The 18,399-nt window shown below is 45.5% G+C and overlaps 1 protein-coding gene across 1 annotated transcript in view; it reads left to right on the forward strand.

The window, feature by feature from the left end:
- NIM1K (NIM1 serine/threonine protein kinase) overlaps positions 1–18,399 on the forward strand; it is an 80,195-nt gene that overhangs the window by 47,460 nt on the left and 14,336 nt on the right. The window contains exon 2 of the mRNA XM_055422101.2: positions 5,399–6,407. Coding sequence (XP_055278076.2) covers positions 6,116–6,407 — 292 coding nt within the window. The 5' untranslated portion in view covers positions 5,399–6,115. The remainder of the gene's footprint in view (positions 1–5,398; positions 6,408–18,399) is intronic.

Raw genomic sequence — 18,399 nt, forward strand, 5'->3', positions numbered from 1 at the left:
GTTTGATCCCTGGGTCAGGAAGATCCCCTGGAGGAGGGCATGGCAAGCCACTCCAGTATTCTTGCCTAGGGAATCCCATGGACAGAGGAGCCTGGTGGGCTACAGCCCATAGGGTCACAAAGAGTCAGACACAACTGAAGAGACTTAGCATGCATGCACAGATGGCAGTTTCCCTATATAACCAAAAGTAAAGCAAAATTGTTGTACACCAGTTGTGTAAGATGGCAACACATTTCATATTTTTATTTCTTTTTTAAAAAAATTATTTTAACTGGAGGCTAATTACTTTACAATATTGTAGTGGTTTTGCCAAACATTGACATGAATCAGCCATGGGTGTACATGTGTTCCCCAACCTGAACCCCCCTCCCACTTCCCTCCCTATCCCATCCCTCTGGGTCATCCCAGTGCACAAGCCCCAAGCACCCTGTCTCATGCATTGAACCTGGACTGGGGATCTATTTCACATATGATAATATACATTTTTCGATGCTATTCTCTCAAATCATCCTACCCTCGCCTTCTCCCACAGAGTCCAAAGTCTGTTCTTTACATCTGTGTCTCTTTTGCTGTCTTGGATAGGGTCATTGTTACCATCTTTCTAAATTTCATGTATATGTGTTAATATACTGTATTGGTGTTTTTCTTTCTGACTTACTTCGCTCTGTATAATAGGCTCCAGTTTCATCCACGTCACTAGAACTGATTCAAATGCATTCTTTTTAATAGCTGAGTGATATTTCATTGTGTATATGTACCACAGCTTTCTTATCCATTAGTCTGCTAATGGACATCTAGGTTGCTTCCATGTCCTGGCTACTGTAAACAGTGCTGCGATGAACATTGGGGTACATGTGTCTCTTTCAATTTTGGTTTCCTCAGTGTGTTTGCCCAGCAGTGGGATTGCTGGGTCATATGGCAGTTCTATTTCCAGATTTTTAAGGAATCTCCACACTGTTCTCCATAGTAGCTGTAGTAGTTTGCATTCCCACCAACAGTGTAAGAAGGTTCCCTTTTCTCTGCACCTTCTCCAGCATTTATTGTTTATAGACTTTTTGATGGCAGCCATTCTGACCGGCGTGAGATGGTACCTCACTGTGGTTTTGACTTGCATTTCTCTGATGAGTGATGTTGAGCATCTTTTCATGTGTTTGTTAGCCATCTGTATGTCTTCTTTGGAGAAATGTCTGTTTAGTTTTTTGGCCTATTTTTTGATTGGGTCGCTTATTTTTCTGGAACCGAGCTGCAGGAGTTGCTTATATATTTTTGAGATTAATTCTTTGTCAGTTGCTTCATTTGCTATTATTTTCTCCCATTCTGAAGGCTGTCTTTTCACCTTGCTTATAGTTTCCTTCATTGTGCAAAAGCTTTTAATTTTAATTAGATCCCATTTGTTTATTTTTGCTTTTATTTCCAGTACTCTGGGGGGTGAGTCATAGAGGATCCTGCTATGATTTACATCAGAGAGTGTTTTGCCTATGTTTTCCTCTAGGAGTTTTATAGTTTCTAGTCTTACATTTAAATCTTTATTCCATTTTGAGTTTATTTTTGTGTATGGTGTTAGAAAGAGTTTCATTCTTTTACAAGTGGTTGACTAAAGATTTTCAATTTCTCAACAGTCCTGTAGCAATTCTCAGTTGTATGGGGGAATTCAAATTAAGCTTTTCCCTACAAAAGAAGGCAGGACCAGGAATCCTATTACCCACTAAAAGGTAGCTCAGGTCTTGAAAATGTGAAGCAAAATAAGCTTTCTGGATAACTCAGGTAAATGTTGCAAAAGTGTTGTGTGTGTGCTAAGTCACTTCACTTATGTCTGACTCTTTGCAACCCTCTGGTCTGTAACCAGCCAGGCTCCTCTGTCCATGGGATTCTCCAGGCAAGAATACTGGAGTGGGTTGCCATGCTCTCCGCCAGGGGATCTTCCTGATGTAGGAATTGAACCTGTGTCTCTTAAATCTCCTACACTGGCAGGTGGGTTATTTACCACTAGCATCACCTGGGAAGCCCCATTCAGTTCAGTTCAGTCGCTCAGTCATGTCCGACTCTTTGCGACCCCATGAATCACAGCACATCAGGCCTCCCTGTCCATCACCAACTCCCAGAGTTCACCCAAACTCATGTGCATCGAGTTGGTGATGCCATCCAGCCATCTCATCCTCTGTTGTCCCCTTCTCCTCCTGCCCCCAATCCCTCCCAGCATCAGGGTCTTTTCCAATGAGTCAACTCTTCGCATGAGGTGGCCAGAGTATTGGAGTTTCAATCTCAGCATCAGTCCTTCCAATGAACACACAGGACTGATCTCTTTTAGGATGGACTGGTTGGATCTCCTTGCAGTCCACAGGACTCTCAAGAGTCTTCTCCAATACCACAGTTCAAAAGCATCAATTCTTTGGTGTTCAGTTTTCTTCACAGTCCAACTCTCACATCCATACATGACCACTGGAAAAACCATAGCCTTGAGTAGAAGGACCTTTGTTGGCAAAGTAATATCTCTGCTTTTTAATATGCTTTCTATTTTGGCCATAACTTATCTTCCATTTAATTTTCCTTCCTTTTAATTCCATTATCTGTCTATAAATAAAAATATTTACCTGTACTAGATAGATCATACCTGAATATAGGGATTGATGACTGGGTAAGTTAATTCATTCCTTCTTCAAATGTGTATCATACAAATGCCAAGCACTGGACTGAACCCTGGGAGCTGGAAGAATAAGGTGTATGTTCCTGCCTCCAGGTGCTTATCCAGTTGGGGTACAAGTAGGTCGGCAACAGTGACAGCACAGTGGTGAAGTGCTCGGAGAGAGGCAGGCCTGGCGTCCTGAAGAAGGCCCAGGAAGGGCATAGAGCCAACCTGCAGGAACACCAGGTGATCAAGCACTGCATGCTGTAGGAAGGCCGTACTCTCTTTGTGAAGGCGAAACTAAAGTTTCTTCCAGAATTATTGGGTTGATCAAAGAGTTCGTTTGGGTTGACCAAATGTTCATTCCATAACATCTTATGGAAAAGCCAGAATGAACCTTTTGGCCAACCCAATATGCTGGGAGGGATTGGGGGCAGGAGGAGAAGCGGACGGCAGAGGATGAGATGGCTGGATGGCATCACCGACTTGATGGACATGAGTTTGAGTGAACTCCAGGAGTTGGTGATGGACAGGGAGGCCTGGCGTGCTGTGATTCATGGGGTCGCAAAGAGTCGGCCACGACTGAGCGACTGAACTGAATTGAATACAATTGTTACCCCATTTCTCGTTTGTGTGGTCTCGCTCTGCCAGGAATCTGAGGAGATCATCATGGAACGTCTTAATCTGAAGTACAGGGATGTTCTCAGAGGGTCTGTGAACCCTGAAAGCTGGATGCAGACTTTGTGTGGGTGCTTCTTCCTGGAGGTAGGGTCACAGACTTTGTTACAATCTCCAAGGAGTGTGAAACTTCAGAAGGCTTAAGAACAAGTGACTTAGATTTTCCTCAAGCTTATCAAGGCTCTTTTTATCTTAAAAAAATATCTTTTAAAAAACTCTAATCAGTCTCTTGGGCCTTCCCAGGTAGCAATAGTGGTAAAGAACCCTCCTGCCAACGCAGAACACATAAGAGATTCGGGTTCAATCCCTGAATGGAAAGATCCCCTGGAGGAGGGCATGGCACCCCACTCCAGTATTCTTGCCTGGAGAATCCCACGGACAGATGAGCTGGGTGGGCTACAGTCCACGGGGTCGCAAAGAGTCAGACATGGCTGAAGTGACTTTGCATACACGCAACCAGACTCTAGCCCAGAGATGTGTGTGGTTAGTGATGCCTGGCCCTTTTAGCCTTTGTCCAGCCTCTCCTCCCCCGTGTAGGAACAGGCACAGCGCTGGCAGCAGCCTTCTCTTTCTTGTCCTTGTTTCTGTCTATTCAGCAACCCCATACTTAAACACAATAGCAGTGTAAGCCATTCTGTACCTAATTGTAATAACTCGGTATCATCAAACAGAATTGGGAATTCCCATTTCCAAGGCAGTTTCTCATGTTTTCCCTCAGGTTTTGGTTCAGAATGCTTAAGTCCAAGAATCAAGTTCAACACACATTTAGTGAACACTTTCTTTGTATAGGACATCATGCTCCATGCTGAGAGAGACAGAAGAGGAGCAGGATACACGGGGGAATTAACCCCATTCCCACCTTCGGGGAAAGGAGACCTGTTGGAAACTGTACAAAGTGCTGTGGGGATCCAGAGAGGAAGCGATTTTTTCTTGCTGGAGGCTACATAGAAGAAAGCGTGAAGATACCCCAGTTGGCCAATATTGCTCATCATGGAGGATGCCATGGACAATTGCCCTCCAGTGACCTTACCCTGTTTCTGAACTTTTAATATAAGCTGCTGGGCCTGGAGACTCACAGCTGAGAGAAATACCTAGAAAATTAGCTTCAGATAAAAATTAACCTGCGTTATAGAATACCTGTCTTCCAGGATGGTCCAGTGGTAAAGAACCTGCCTGCCAATACAGGAGGCAGAGATTCAGGTCCCATCCCTGGGCCGGGAAGATCCCCTGGAGCAGGAAACAGCAACGTACTCCAGTATTCTTGCCTAGAGAATCCCGTGGACAGAGGAGCCTGGTGGGACACAGTCCATGGGATTGCAAAGAGTCAGACACAACTGAGCGACTAAGCACGCCCATGCATGCACAAAGAATCCTACAGAAAGAAAGAGCAGGAGCAGCCTCTATAGGAAAAGTCCTGTGAGAACATACAGGATAAAGGAAATATTTGTTGTTATTCAGTTGTTAAGTTGTGTCCGACTCTTTGCGACCCCATGGACTGCAGCACGCCAGGCTTCCCTGTCCTTCACTGTCTCCTGGAGTTTCCTCAAACTCATGTCCATTGAGTTGGTGATGCCATCCAACTATCGCATCCTCTGTTGCCTGTTTCTCCTCCTGCCCTCAAACTTTCCCAGCATCAGGCTCTTTTCCAGTGAGTTGTCTCTTTGCATCAGGAAATATACTGTTATTTGAATCAATGTAAGAACTTTTGAAAACTAATATTAATAGGAAACCTTTATCATCATGACTATTGTATACTTTTAAAAGTCTCGCTTTAAAGCAAGTCAAGGCAACCTGCTTGTTTCCCTAAACATCAATAAAAAGAAAAATTGTTTTGCTAGAAACAAAAATAGAGATGTCATTTTGCTAGAAATATTACAGCCTGTGAGGGATTTTCTGAAATGTTGACAGGTGTGTTTGTGTGCATGTACATTTTCGTCTGACTAAATCGTATGTGATCAAGCATTTACTATGCTATGAGTCAGAACCGAATGTGTAAATGCTTTTCTATTGTTGCTTCCCCAGCAGTTCTGCATTCATTATCAATGCTGTCCAGTGTGTTAACACAGGCTAATGTATTTTCTTATTCTCTATTCTTAGGATGAATCAGCACCCACCAAATTTTTGAGACTGCTCACGGCTTAGAGGCAAGCTCGTCTAAATTAAGGCCGGCTAAGGTGGCATTGCAGGGATTTAATCCTCCTCTAGCTGCCCGTGTGACCGGAAGGCTGATTTGCAAGTTTCTTCTTTCCTGGGGTCTGGATTGTCAGGTCTCCAGGGACTTGCGACTTGACAGCAAAAGTGAAAAATGAAGAAGATCAGAGATAAGCACCAGCAGCGGGGACCTGGGGGCCTCCTGGGGGCTTTTACACACCAGGGCAGAAGATTTTCTGATCATCAAAGGAAATAGCAAACTGGAGCCTTTGTTTCGGGACAGAGCCACCTACCACAGAGCATCAGCACGGCCAGCCAGAAAGTTCTTGGAGCCTGATCAAGGCTAGGGTACCTGGATGTGTGCCTGATGGTCCAGTTAGAGCGGGGAAGTTCACTGTGAAGGAGGGTGTGAAATGTCTCGAGTGAGGAGGGCAGCTTTGGGCTTGGCTGGGTAGGCAGTGCTGGGTTGGTCTCTGCCTTCAGCTGACTGAAGTCCAGAAGGGGGTTTGCGCATCCAGGAGTCTTTGCCCAGCTCTCAAGGATACAGGGCTCTTACAGCCTTTAAGTCCCATCTCCCATCCCCCTTGGGCCCCTTCCGCTCTTCCCCATCCTGCCCCTGCTCGGTGCCTCTGCTGAGATGGAGAGGTGAGCCTGCTGTGGACGATGACTGCTGTGTATGTGAATGGAGGCGGCCTGGTGAACCCCCACTGTGCCAGGTGGGGTCGGCAGGAGAGCGAGGAGAGTGGCTGTCAGACGGAGTGCACCAAGGAGGACGAGGAGGGAGAGCCTCGCCAGCTGACGCCCTTTGAGAAGCTGACCCAGGACATGTCCCAGGATGAGAAGGTGGTGAGGGAGATCACTCTGGGCAAGCGGATCGGTTTCTATCGCATCCGAGGGGAGATCGGAAGTGGGAACTTCTCTCAAGTCAAGCTGGGGATTCACTCCCTAACCAAAGGTAGGAACTGACCTCTGCAGATGATGTCCAGGGTGTGGGGACCTGGTTTGGGGGGCGGGTTAGGAGTCTGGGGCCAGGGAAGCCAGTGAGGCAACATCACTGAGTCCCTGCTAAGGGCAAGCATTAGGGCAGCTGCTGTCTGTCATTATTGCAGTTCATTTTCACAGTGATGATGTGAGCTCAGTGTTTTTATTTTCACTTTGTAGATAAGGAAACTAAGATTCAAAGAAGTCCACTGTGGCTTTAGCAGTTTCATCTTTAGTTCAGTTCGATTCAGTTCAGTCACAGTCGTGTCCGACTCTTTGCGACCCCATGAATCACAGCACGCCAGGCCTCCCTGTCCATCACCAACTCCCGGAGTTCACTCAAACTCATGTCCATCGAGTCGGTGATGCCATCCAGCCATCTCATTCTGTGTCGTCCCCTTCTCCTCCCGCCCCCAATCCTTCCCAGCATCAGACTCTTTTCCAGTGAGTCAGCTCGTCACATGAGGTGGCCAAAGTATTGGAGTTTCAGCTTTAGCATCAGTCCTTTCAATGAACACCCAGGATTAATCTCCTTTAGAATGGACTGGTTTCATCTTAGGTGATTTTGACTCCAAAAACTCTTCTGCTATACCGTGCAGGTGAACTCAAACACTGAGGGGGTTCTTTCCAGTTATGCCTTGGAGAAGTCGAGTAGAGTGTGGCTTGGTTCCAAGGCCACTCATGTTCCAAGTCCTTATTTGTAACCTCTGTCTATATTTGTGTGTCAATACCAATGGCACAGGGACCCTCCCGGGTGATCAGTGGATAGCGGGATCCAGCCTCTCCTCCTTACCTGAGGCTGCTGCACCTGTGAGGTTTGGGGAAAAGGGACTTGAACTCAGGATCTTCTCTGCTTCGTCTGCCCTGCACCAATTCTCACTGTTGTTAGCTCCTTGCTTTCTACCACAGACCCACACTTGCTTGATTGCTGGCCCCTCTGAACTCTAAACCAGCAGTGCCCACTGCCCTGGCCTCAGGAGCTGTGAGAAGAACCCATGTGGGCACTTCTCCAAGTTACCTGGAATTTAGCTAAGCTTGGAGAGTGACATAATGGAGTTACAAGACAGAAAAAGAACACCTGCAATTCAGTATCATCTATCGACTTTCTAAAGCCCATGGGCTCTGCTCTCTCCCTGCATGTCCCATACTGACATTTATTCTCCTTGGACTCAGGCTGCCACCACGTCTTCAAGGGTGTTCTTTCTTATGTTAGGATTTTCTTTTCTCTTCTTCCCTAACCTCCAATCCCATTCCACCCTCATCCCTGTTGGATCCCTATAGAGAAAGCATCACACACACACCCTTCCCCCCAACAATCCCCCCCACACCCAAGTCACTGCAGCTTTAGCTCCCCTTGCTCTGAGCCCGAGTGTCTGAGTTCATGCCTTCACCTCTTGCATACTCATCTTACCTACCTGGGTGCATGACAGCACTGCTGTGAGCCTTGGGTTCCTCACTGACAGAATGCAGCCAGGATTATTGATTATATGAAAGTAAATTTAGCGTGTGTGTGTGTGTGTGTTAGTTAGTCATGTCTGACTCTTTGCAACCCCATGGACTATAGCCGTCCAGGCTCCTCTGTCCATGGAATTCTCTAGGCAAGAATACTGGAAGGGGTTGCCATTTCCTTCTCCAGGGCATCTGATCTTCCCGACCCAGGGATCAAACTTGGGTCTCCCACATTCAGGCAGATTCTTTACCATCTGAACCACCAGGGAAACCTATAGGATTTAAATCTAAATTAGGACAGATGTTGCTTTTCAATGGTCTAGAGCAAGAGTGAGGGGCAAAAGGTAAAACACATAGGGAGAGATGAGAGATTGGAGATTGAGACAGCAGTTGGAAGACTTGATCAGGAAGGGGAGACAAGAAATTAGATAAAGGTAAACCAGGAGAGGAGTTCAGAAAGGAGAGAGTACCCAAAGTGGCAGAGAGGGCACAGGGGCTGATGTCTGAGCAAAGCCTACTGGATGTGGCCAACTTGGAACTCTTTCCTGAATGTGGGTTCAGATATTCGATTCTAGTGGAGAGGAAGCAAGAGAGAGTGGAAAGAACGTGGGCTTCAGAAACAGACAAATCTGAAAACATGGACTTCAGAGCATGGGCTTCAAATCCTTGTTCATTCACTTGCTAGGTATCTGACTTTGTGCATATTATACTCATTCTTTTGGTCCTCAGTTGCCTTAACTGCAAAACAGAGATAATTATTCTTAGAATTGTAGGGAAAATTAGGAATAACATAAACTACATGGTACATAGGAGCCACTCAATAAGTGGTAGCTATCACTGTGCACGTCTATTTTTTACTTAAACTTATTTCAGATGGAAATTTGATATTAAGGTCTTGAAAACCTGGGAATAGAAGATAGTGGTAAAAGTAATACAAGGGCAAACAAATTTCAAAGTTGTATTTATTTTTCCAGCTTTTTTGAGATGTAATTGATGTACAAAATAGTTTAAGACTACAACGTTCTGATTTTATATATGTATATCCTGCAAACTGATCACCTGGATAAGGTTATTTAACACATTCTTCCCCTCACATACTTACAATTGTGTGTATGTGTGTATAGTGAGAACTTTCAAAATCTATTCTCTTAACAACTTTCCAAAAATTTTAATGGGGGGATTCTCTGGCAATCCATTTGTTAAGACTCCACACTTCCACTGCAGGGGGCACAAGTTCAATCCGTGCTGAGGGAACTGAGATCCCACAAGTCACCCAGGGCAGCCCAATTTTTTTAAATTTTAACAATATTTTATTTAATACCTTATGTCCAAACTATTGTCATTTCAACATGTATCCAATATAAGAAATTACTGATGTGATACCTTACATTAAAAAATTTTTTTAAAGGAAATTTAACAAGTGACTGAAAGTGATTTAAAACATGCCAAAAACCCATCTGAGTTTCTCTTTACCTTACTTAGGAGAGTTAAGGGAGAACTCTTAACTGATACTCTTAACTCTTAAATGATATGCAAATAATATTTTAATACTATGGTTCGGTGCTATTTAAGGTTGTTTCCTTGCACTAAATCACTGCATGCCCCACGAGTGTTCAAGGTTCTGCTTTGGGAAACACTGACCTCATCTCGTTCTCCTGCATTTTACAAGTGGGAGTAACAGAGGTTCAGGAGTGGCTGTCCTAAGGTCACGGGCAGAGGCAGGGTTAGAACTCAGCTTCCTTTCTGCTGCACCCAAGCTGCCTCGGGATTTTGGTGCAGTGATGGAGTGACTCGTGTGCAGGGGAACTTTGTGGCCCCACAGCAGGGTGGTGGAGCCAGGTTTCAGGGATGGAGGTTACCCTCTCCACCTCCCCTTTCTCTGGGGCCACATGGTTTCTCCTTCTACTTTATACTTCTTTCTGCAGAGTGGTCTTCTTGCACAAAAGAAGCACATCACCAACCATGACTGTTGCCCATATCTATGTAATCTCTCAGCTTTATTGCCCATCTCCATGTGACCAGTCTCATCCTATTGGAGGTCAGATTTTAAAAAGAGAGAATGTAAGTACTCACTGGCCAGCCGGTGATGGGCCGCCGCTGAGTCAAGAGCCTGCCTGTGTCAAGTCAGTGGCAGCCCCTTGGGTCACATGGCCCACCTCACTGTCAGAAAAGCCCAAGGTCCAAAGTAGCATCTCTGAGAAGGGAGAGTGGAGAGCACAGCGAAATGATGACACACATCACAGAGACTGTGAACAGCTAAGCAGGGAACTGCCACTAGCCAGTGGCAGCAGAGCATCTAATTCTGTAGACAGCGTTATGTGAGTAGGACAGGAGAAAGAGGACCAACAATTGGCATTTACATAGTGACTGTCTTCTCGCATGCCAAGGGCTACTTGCCTGTTGTGTTACAGAATTAACTTGACTCTAGCCCCTTGGGTTTCAGAGAGCATGACTTTTCCTGCTTGCGTGGACGATGCCTCCGTGGCCTCACTGTCATGCTCTCCTCACTCTTAACCCTCCACAGAGGAACCTTGTTATCAAAGGTCCAGTGTCACCCTCTGCTTATGGAATGCTATGGGGGCAAAGGAGGGAAAGACGGCTAAAAGCACAGGCAGAGGGAAAATCAGTGCAACAAGTTCAACGTATAAACAAAAGGCAGAAATTGTAATGGCAGGTCCCTGCACATGCTGTACGGATGCAACAGGAAAATGACTCCTGGACTTCACCTCCTGACTTACGGACTTGTCCCCTCATGGCCTCATCCTGGTCCCATGCTCATTTCTCCTCTGGTTCTCCCGGAAGTGAGCCCAGGAAAGAACAGGAAGGTGAGAACAAAAGGAACTGAGAGCGTGAAGAAGGGGGACCCAGATGCAAATTGATGTGAGGATGAAGAAAGAGCCGGGCAGTTCAGGTACTGCTGCTGCTAAGTCGCTTCAGTCGTGTCTGACTCTGTGTGACCCCATAGACGGCAGCCCACCAGGCTCCCCTGTCCCTGGGATTCTCCAGGCAAGAACACTGGAGTGGGTTGCCATTTCCTTCTCCAATGCATGAAAGTGAAAAGTGAAAGTGAAGTCTCTCAGTCGTTTCCGACTCATAGCGACCCCATGGACTGCAGCCTACCAGGCCCCTCCATCCATGGATTGTCCAGGCAGGAGTACTGGAGTGGGGTGCCATTGCTTTCTCCAAGTTCATGTGTTAGGAAGCAAGAACTCAGGGAAGATGACAGAATACTGTGGGACTTCCCTGGTGGTCCAGTGGCTAAAACATCCCACTCCCAATGCAGGGGGCTCGGGTTCTATCCCTGGTCAGGAAACTAAGGTCCTAAATGTTGAAACTAAGAGTTCACATGATGTAACTAAAGATTCTGCAAGATTGAGGGCAGGAGGAGAAGGGGGTGACAGAGGATGAAATGGTTGGATGGCATCATCAACTCAATGGATGTGAGTTTGAGCAAATTCCAGGAGATAATGAAGGACAGGGAAGCCTGGATTTCTGCAGTCCATGAGTTGGCAACAAGTAGGACATGACTGAGTGACTGAACAACAATGCTGCAGTTAAGACCTGGTGCGGAGCCAAATAAATAATGTTTTTTTTTAAAGGACTGTGACTTGTGACAAGAGGGAGGACATTAGCCTACCTGGAGGGGACTGGGATAGAAAGACAGAAGGACAGTCCTCTTAAATCTTCACCTCTACAATGGGGGAAGATTTATCAGGGAGTGGTTTAACCTTGTTGGGAATTCCAAATACCCTCTCCCGTTACCAAGCCGTGTCAGATGACGTCGTCTGAAGAGTGATTTGTTTAAATGTGGTTCCCATACAAAGCCAGCTAGCCCAGAATTGTCATCAGGTTTTCTAGGAAACATGGGCAATCTGAATAAGATCATGGAGGAGATTCCCAGGGAAATGGAAGTTTTCAGTGCCAGGGGTAGCTCCCAGGACAGTAGTTTATAAAAAGACGCCCGCTGCTCATGATCCCTAGGGAGAAGGCTCCATACAGGCCCCCCGCTGGCGGGAGTTTATTTTTATAGCTAATGGTTCAGATTCCCTTGGGCCTTGCAAGCAGATAGTGCAGGCTGAAACCACCATGAGTTCCATTTTAGCTGATGAGAAATTTCTCAGAAGAGATGAAACACTCAGCTTCTGAATATTTTATGTCCCATCTGTTGCCTCAAACAAAAGCAAAAGCGGCCACAGTGCCTGGCCCTTCCTCTGATGCTGCCCTTCCTGACCCCTTCTTCCCTGTCTTCTGTGTCACTCTAGTCTCATGTTTCTAGAACCCTTTCTCCTTCTCTCTCGATTTATTTATTCATCGGTTCATTCATTCTTTTTTTAAAAAAAGTATAATTAACTCTCCTGTGCCTTGCAGAGGTGAACAAGATACAGTTCTTGCTTGACAGGAACTCTCAGTAAGTAATGGAGATAGACAGGAAACATTTGATAAGTGCTGTCACAGGGTAAGGGACAAAGGGTGTGCTCGACTGTTCCTGAGATCAGAAAGGGTCAGTTGACCAGGAAAGGCTTGTGTTATGTCTTGAGGTTTGCGGGGAAATGATACAAGGGGAAGGGGGATGGCAGGCAGAGAGAGATGTAAAGTGAATGGAGTGAGCCAGGGTGAGGAGTGTTTGGAGATTTAAAAGTAATTCAGTGAGGGGGACTTCCCTGGTGGTCCCATGGCTAAGATTTTGCATTCTCAATGCAGGAGCCCAGGTTCAATCCTTAGTCAGGGAACTAGATCCCATCCGCTGCAACTAAAGACCCTGCTTACTGACAAAAATCAAAGATTGCGGGTGCCACAACTGAGACCCAACACAGCCAAATAAATGAATGAAAAGTGAAAGTGTTAGTTGCTCAGTCATGTTTGACTGTGACCTCATGGACTGTAGTCCACCAGGCTCCTCTGTCCATGGAATTCCCCAGGCAAGAATACTGGAATGGGTTGCCATTCCCTTCTCCAGGGGCTCTTCCTGACCCAGGGATCGAATCCGAATCTCTTGTATCTTCTGCACTGGCAGGTGGATTCTCTTATCACTGTGCCCCCTGGGAAGCCTCAAAAGTGATTAATTATTAATTATTTTAGTGAGGAAAGTGAACTGAAGTTGAGGCCTGCCAAGAGTCAGGGATGTCAGAATAAAATATTAGTCTAATGGTCCAGATGAATGACGATGTCCATCTCAACTAAGGAAGTGACAGTGAGGATGGAGAGAAGAGGATGCATTTGAAGACTATTTCAGAATATTGGAAAACCTGTGGTCGATCGCATGGGGGAGAAGCGGGAGGGGACAGGGAGGGGAAGAATTAAAAATGTCTCCCAGGTTTCCAGCTTCAGTGACTTATACTGAATAGCAACTACTGGAGAAGAAATGGATTTGAGAGTGCAGATTTAGAAGCCCTGACTTGGAGATACACAGAGGTCATGAAGTAGAGGGGCTAAATGACCATCTTGGAGTCCAAGAGAAAGTATGAATGAATAACAAAGGTTTGGAGCCTAACAAATCCAGACAGAGCGAAGGTCTTGTGTGTCCTGGTCACAGGCTCCTTGGTGTCAGACACTGTGTCTTATAGATCCTCAGACTTCCCCACATGCACTATAAGTAATAAACATTCAAACAATACTTGGCGAATTAAGTCAGTATAACAAAGTCCTCTGAAAATCCAGTAGTAATGAGAAGAGATGTGGGAGGGAGCCATGCCTGGCAGTTCTCTGGTAATCTCCCAGCAGAACATAGCTGGAAGACTCACACAGGCTCTAGTAAAGCTTAACCAATAAGGCCTGCTGGTGTTTACTTTTTTATTGTATTTTTAAATATTTATTTTTATATATTCGGCTGCATCAAGTCTTAGCTGCTGCACTCAGAATCTTTAGTTGCAGCACGTGGGATCTAGTTCTCCAACAAGCTTGAACCCTGGCCCCCTGCAGTGGCAGCACAGGATCTTAGCCACTGGACCACCAAGGAAGTCCCCCCACCTATTTTCAAAGGCAATCTCTCCTCTTGGGTACATTCATTAAAACAGCGATTTAAAATGATGTTTGCTGGATGCAACTAGAGATTATTGTACTAACTGAAGTACATCAGAAAAAAGAAAGACAAATAATGTATGATATCACTTTTATGTGGAATCTAAAATATGATGCAAATGAACCTATCTACAAAGCAGAAACAGACTCACAGACATAGAGAATAGACTTGTGGTTACCAAAGGGGTGGGGTAGGGGAGGAATGGACTGGGAGTTTGGGATTACACATAGAGTGGATAAACAAGGTTCTACTGTATACCACAGGGGACTACATTCAGTGTTCTATGATAAACCATAATGGAAAAGAATATTAAAAATAATGAAAATATGTGTATAAGTCATTCTGCTGTACAACAAAAATTAACACAATATGGTAAATCAACTTTGCTTCAACTAAAAAATAAATTAAAGGGACTTCTCTGGTGGTCCAGTGGTTAAGACTCTGCCTGCCAATGCAGGCGATGTCCCTTGCAGCAACTAAACCCCAGCACCACAACTACTGAGCCCGTGCACTCTAGAACTCTCGAGCTGGGACATGAGAAGTCACCATAATAAGAAGCTCACACACCAAATCAAAGACCAGCCCCCCACTCCCCACAACTAGAGAAAGCCGTAGTGCAGCAACCAAGATCCAGTGCAGCCAAATAAATAAATAAATAAAGTAAAAATAGATAAAATTATTTTTTCTTGCTTTAAAAATAGTTAGTGGCTTTGGTAAATCTATCCTAAAAGTCCAGAATTATTATAACAAAAGAAAGTTCTATATTTATAATGCAAAAGACTAAAAATAATTTATATGATCCAATGACACAGGCATGCTCAAGGACATTAAAGCATATATACTGGATGGAAGTCACACAGCTATTAAAAAATCACGATTATGGGGAGTCTGTAGTAACATGGAGGATGCTTGGGACACGATAGTAAACGAAAAAGCAAAATTGAGTTTATACGTCAATGGGGATACTTGTGAGCATTAAATGAGATCATTTATTCAACAAATATTTGTTGATTACCTCCCATGTAACAGGCACTTTTCTAGGGACTGGAAATACAGCAGTGAACAAAATAGACAACGGTCTGTCCTGTGGAGCTTATGCTTCAGTGGAGAGAGACAGACGGATGTAAGCCAGGAAAATATTCATTATGTTATGTAGTGATAAGAGATAAGAAGGAAGATAGAGTGGAGGGAAGGAGGTGGAGCCTTGGGGACTGCAGTTTTAGACAAGATGCCCAGGGACAGCCTTCCTGAGGAGGTGATCACTGAATGGAAGAGAATGAGGAAACTGGCCACGGGGTCCATGGGGGAATGTGGTCAGGCAGAGGGGTCAGTCACAGAAGAGCATCAAGGTGGGAGAGTGCCTGTAATACTCCAGAAATGGCCAAGGCGGGTGACAGCAGAGAGCAATGGAGGGCTAATGTGCAATACTGCATTGTCAGGACTTTGGCTTTTCCTACAAGGGAAATGCCAACCCACTCCAGGACTCTTGCCTGGAAAATTCCATGGATGGAGGAGCCTGGTAGGCTACAGTCCATGGGATTTCTAAGAGTCAGACACGACTGAGTAACTTCACTGACAAGGGAAACCAGAGCCCTTGAAGGGAGCAGAGAAATGATGCGACCTGGCTTATGCCTAATAGGATCACCCTGGCTGCTCTGTTGAAAATAGGCTGCAAGGGGTCAGAGGCAGAAAAGGAGAGATCAGCTGGGAGCCTATTGGAATAATCCAGGCAGGAGAGAATGGTGGCTTGGGCCAGGAAGCGGGCAGTGAGGGGCTGAGAAGGGGCTGGCTTCTGGCTATATTTAGAAGTAGAGATAATAGGATTTGCTGTCAGATTGAAAGTGGAGTGTAAAAGAGCCAAGTACTCAAGGTTTTTGACTGCAAGCATAGTTTCCACGTACCAAAACTGGGAAGACTGTAGGAGGAATGGGTTTGGGGTGGAAGCGATCAGTGTTGAATGTCCACGTTGGACGTGCCTGTTACACAAGCACAGCAGAGGCTGTTGGTGCCTCACCTATGCCTCTTTGGGTCTTACCATCTCAGTGCATGCAAGCTGGACCTTCGTCTCCCATGTCTTTGCCTCTGGGCTTGCTCTAGCTGCTGGAGCTGCTTTTCCTGCATGCAAGGGAGGCCAAAAATACAGGGGAATTAACATCTGTCAAGAGTATCCAACAACCGGTTACTGGCAGTAGTTGATGTACCCCCGCTCTCTCACTCTTCTCACGCTGCTGCTGCTGCTGAGTCACTTCAGTCGTGTCCCACTCTGTGCGACCCCATAGACGGAAGCCCACCAGGCTCCCCCGTCCCTGGGATTCTCCAGGCAAGAACACTGGAGTGGGTTGCCATTTCCTTCTCCAATGTGTGAAAGTGAAAAGTGAAAGTGAAGTTGCTCAGTCATGTCTGACCCTCAGTAAGACTCAAATGATAACTCGCGGCAGGAGTTTTGGAGGATGGAGGAAACAACAACAACAACAAAATCCACTGAAAAATGAAGCAGTCAGGTCCATAAACCTCGTGGATCAGTTTATTAAAGGGTAACTTACTCACAAGGTGGCATCAGGATTGGACAGACAATGATCTGAAAGCATTTGTAGGGTGTACTCTGTACTGCCAACCAGCCACTGGGACAATTTTAGAGCTAACCTAGGATATGGGGGTATGTGAAGAGGAACTAAAAAGCCTCTTGAGGAAAGTGAAAGAGGAGAGTGAAAAGGTTGGCCTGAAGCTCAACATTCAGAAAACAAAGATCATGGCATCTGGTCCCATCACTTCATGGGAAATAGATGGGAAAACAGTGGAAACAGTGTCAGACTTTATTATTTTTTTTTTTTTCTGGCTCCAAAATCACTGCAGATGCTGATTGCAGCCATGAAATTAAAAGACGCTTACTCCTTGGAAGGAAAGTTATGACTAACCTAGATAATATATTAAAAGGCAGAGACATTACTTTGCCAACAAAGGTCCGTCTAGTCAAGGCTATGGTTTTTTCAGTGGTCATGTATGGATGTGAGAGTTGGACTGTGAAGAAAGCTGATCGCCGAAGAATTGATGCTTTTGAACTGTGGTGCTGGAGAAGACACTTGAGAGTCCCTTGGACTGCAAGGAGATCCAACCAGTCCATTCTAAAGGAGATCAATCCTGGGTGTTCATTGGAAGGACTGATGCTAAAGCTGAAACTCCAATACTTTGGCCACCTCATGTGACGAGTTGACTCACTGGAAAAGACTGATGCTGGGAAGGATTGGGGGCGGGAGGAGAAGGGGACAACAGAGAATGAGATGGCTGGATGGCATCACTGACTCGATGGACATGAGTTTGAGTGAACTCCGGGAGTTGGTGATGGACAGGGAGGCCTGGCGTGCTGTGATTCATGGGGTTGCAAAGAGTCGGACACGACTGAGTGACTGAATTGAACTGAACTGATGTGCTTAAAACAGGAAGTGTATTCCTAAGTCAGGATGATTGAATGGGTAACAAGTCTTGTGGGTACCGGGAATATGTCAGCAAAAGTCTTCATCATTATTTGGGAACTAACAGAGCGTAGAGGCCACCTGGACTTAACAATCCTTAAACAATATCTATGGGGTAAAAAAATCTGCCTGCCAATGCCTGCCAATGCAGGAGACCTGGGTTTGATCCGTGTGTTGGGAAGATCCCCTAGAAAAGGAAATGGCAACCCACTCTATTATTCTTGCCTGGAAAATCCCATTGACAGAGTAGCCTGGCAGGCTACAGTCCATGGGACACAAAGAGTCAAACACAACTTAGCGACTAAACAACAATATTAACTACAAAGCTCTTGACAACAGAAAAGTGATTTACTGCATGGTGCCGTCCTGGATAGGGTCAGTGGAAGGGCAGGAGGAATTATACAGGTCCAGGATGGTGTCAGTTATGCTGAGTCACACAGAATTAACTGGTGACTTGCTTAGTAACACACCCTTCATTGGCTGCCTTTCCTGTCCTCTCTCACTTCCTCGTTCTTCGACCACTGTTTGCGGGTACAGTTGTACCATTCCTCATCAACTGTTTGCAGTTGAATTATTACCTCGTGATCTGCTTTGGAACCCAAACTGAGACAGCCACATGGAGAGAGATCTTGTGGGCAGGTGTATATATGAACCTGGGATCGCCAAGGAAATGATTGTGGAGATGGCCAAGGACTAAGCCTTCAGGTGTCCAACACTTAGAGGCTGGGCAGATGAAAAGAACACAGCAAAAGAGCTTTAGAAGAAGTGGCAAGAGGTAGGAGGAAAACCAAGAGTGTGTGTTTTCTCAGAAACTAAGTGCAAAGATGTTTCTAGGAGGAAGGATGAAGCCTGAGAACTGGCCATTGTTTTTAGCAACTTGGAGGTCATCGGTGACCCTGAGAAGAGCATTTTTTAGTAGTATTATCTCTTAGGTTCAAGATATAACGAGGGTGGGACTTCCCTGGTGGTTGAGAATCTGCCTTGTCATACAGTGACACGAGTTTGGTCCTGGTTGGGGAACTAAGATC

This window comes from Moschus berezovskii, chromosome 18 (assembly GCF_049115385.1).
Source record: "Moschus berezovskii isolate FMDL1 chromosome 18, NW_MosBer_1.0, whole genome shotgun sequence".
Lineage (NCBI taxonomy): Eukaryota > Metazoa > Chordata > Mammalia > Artiodactyla > Moschidae > Moschus > Moschus berezovskii.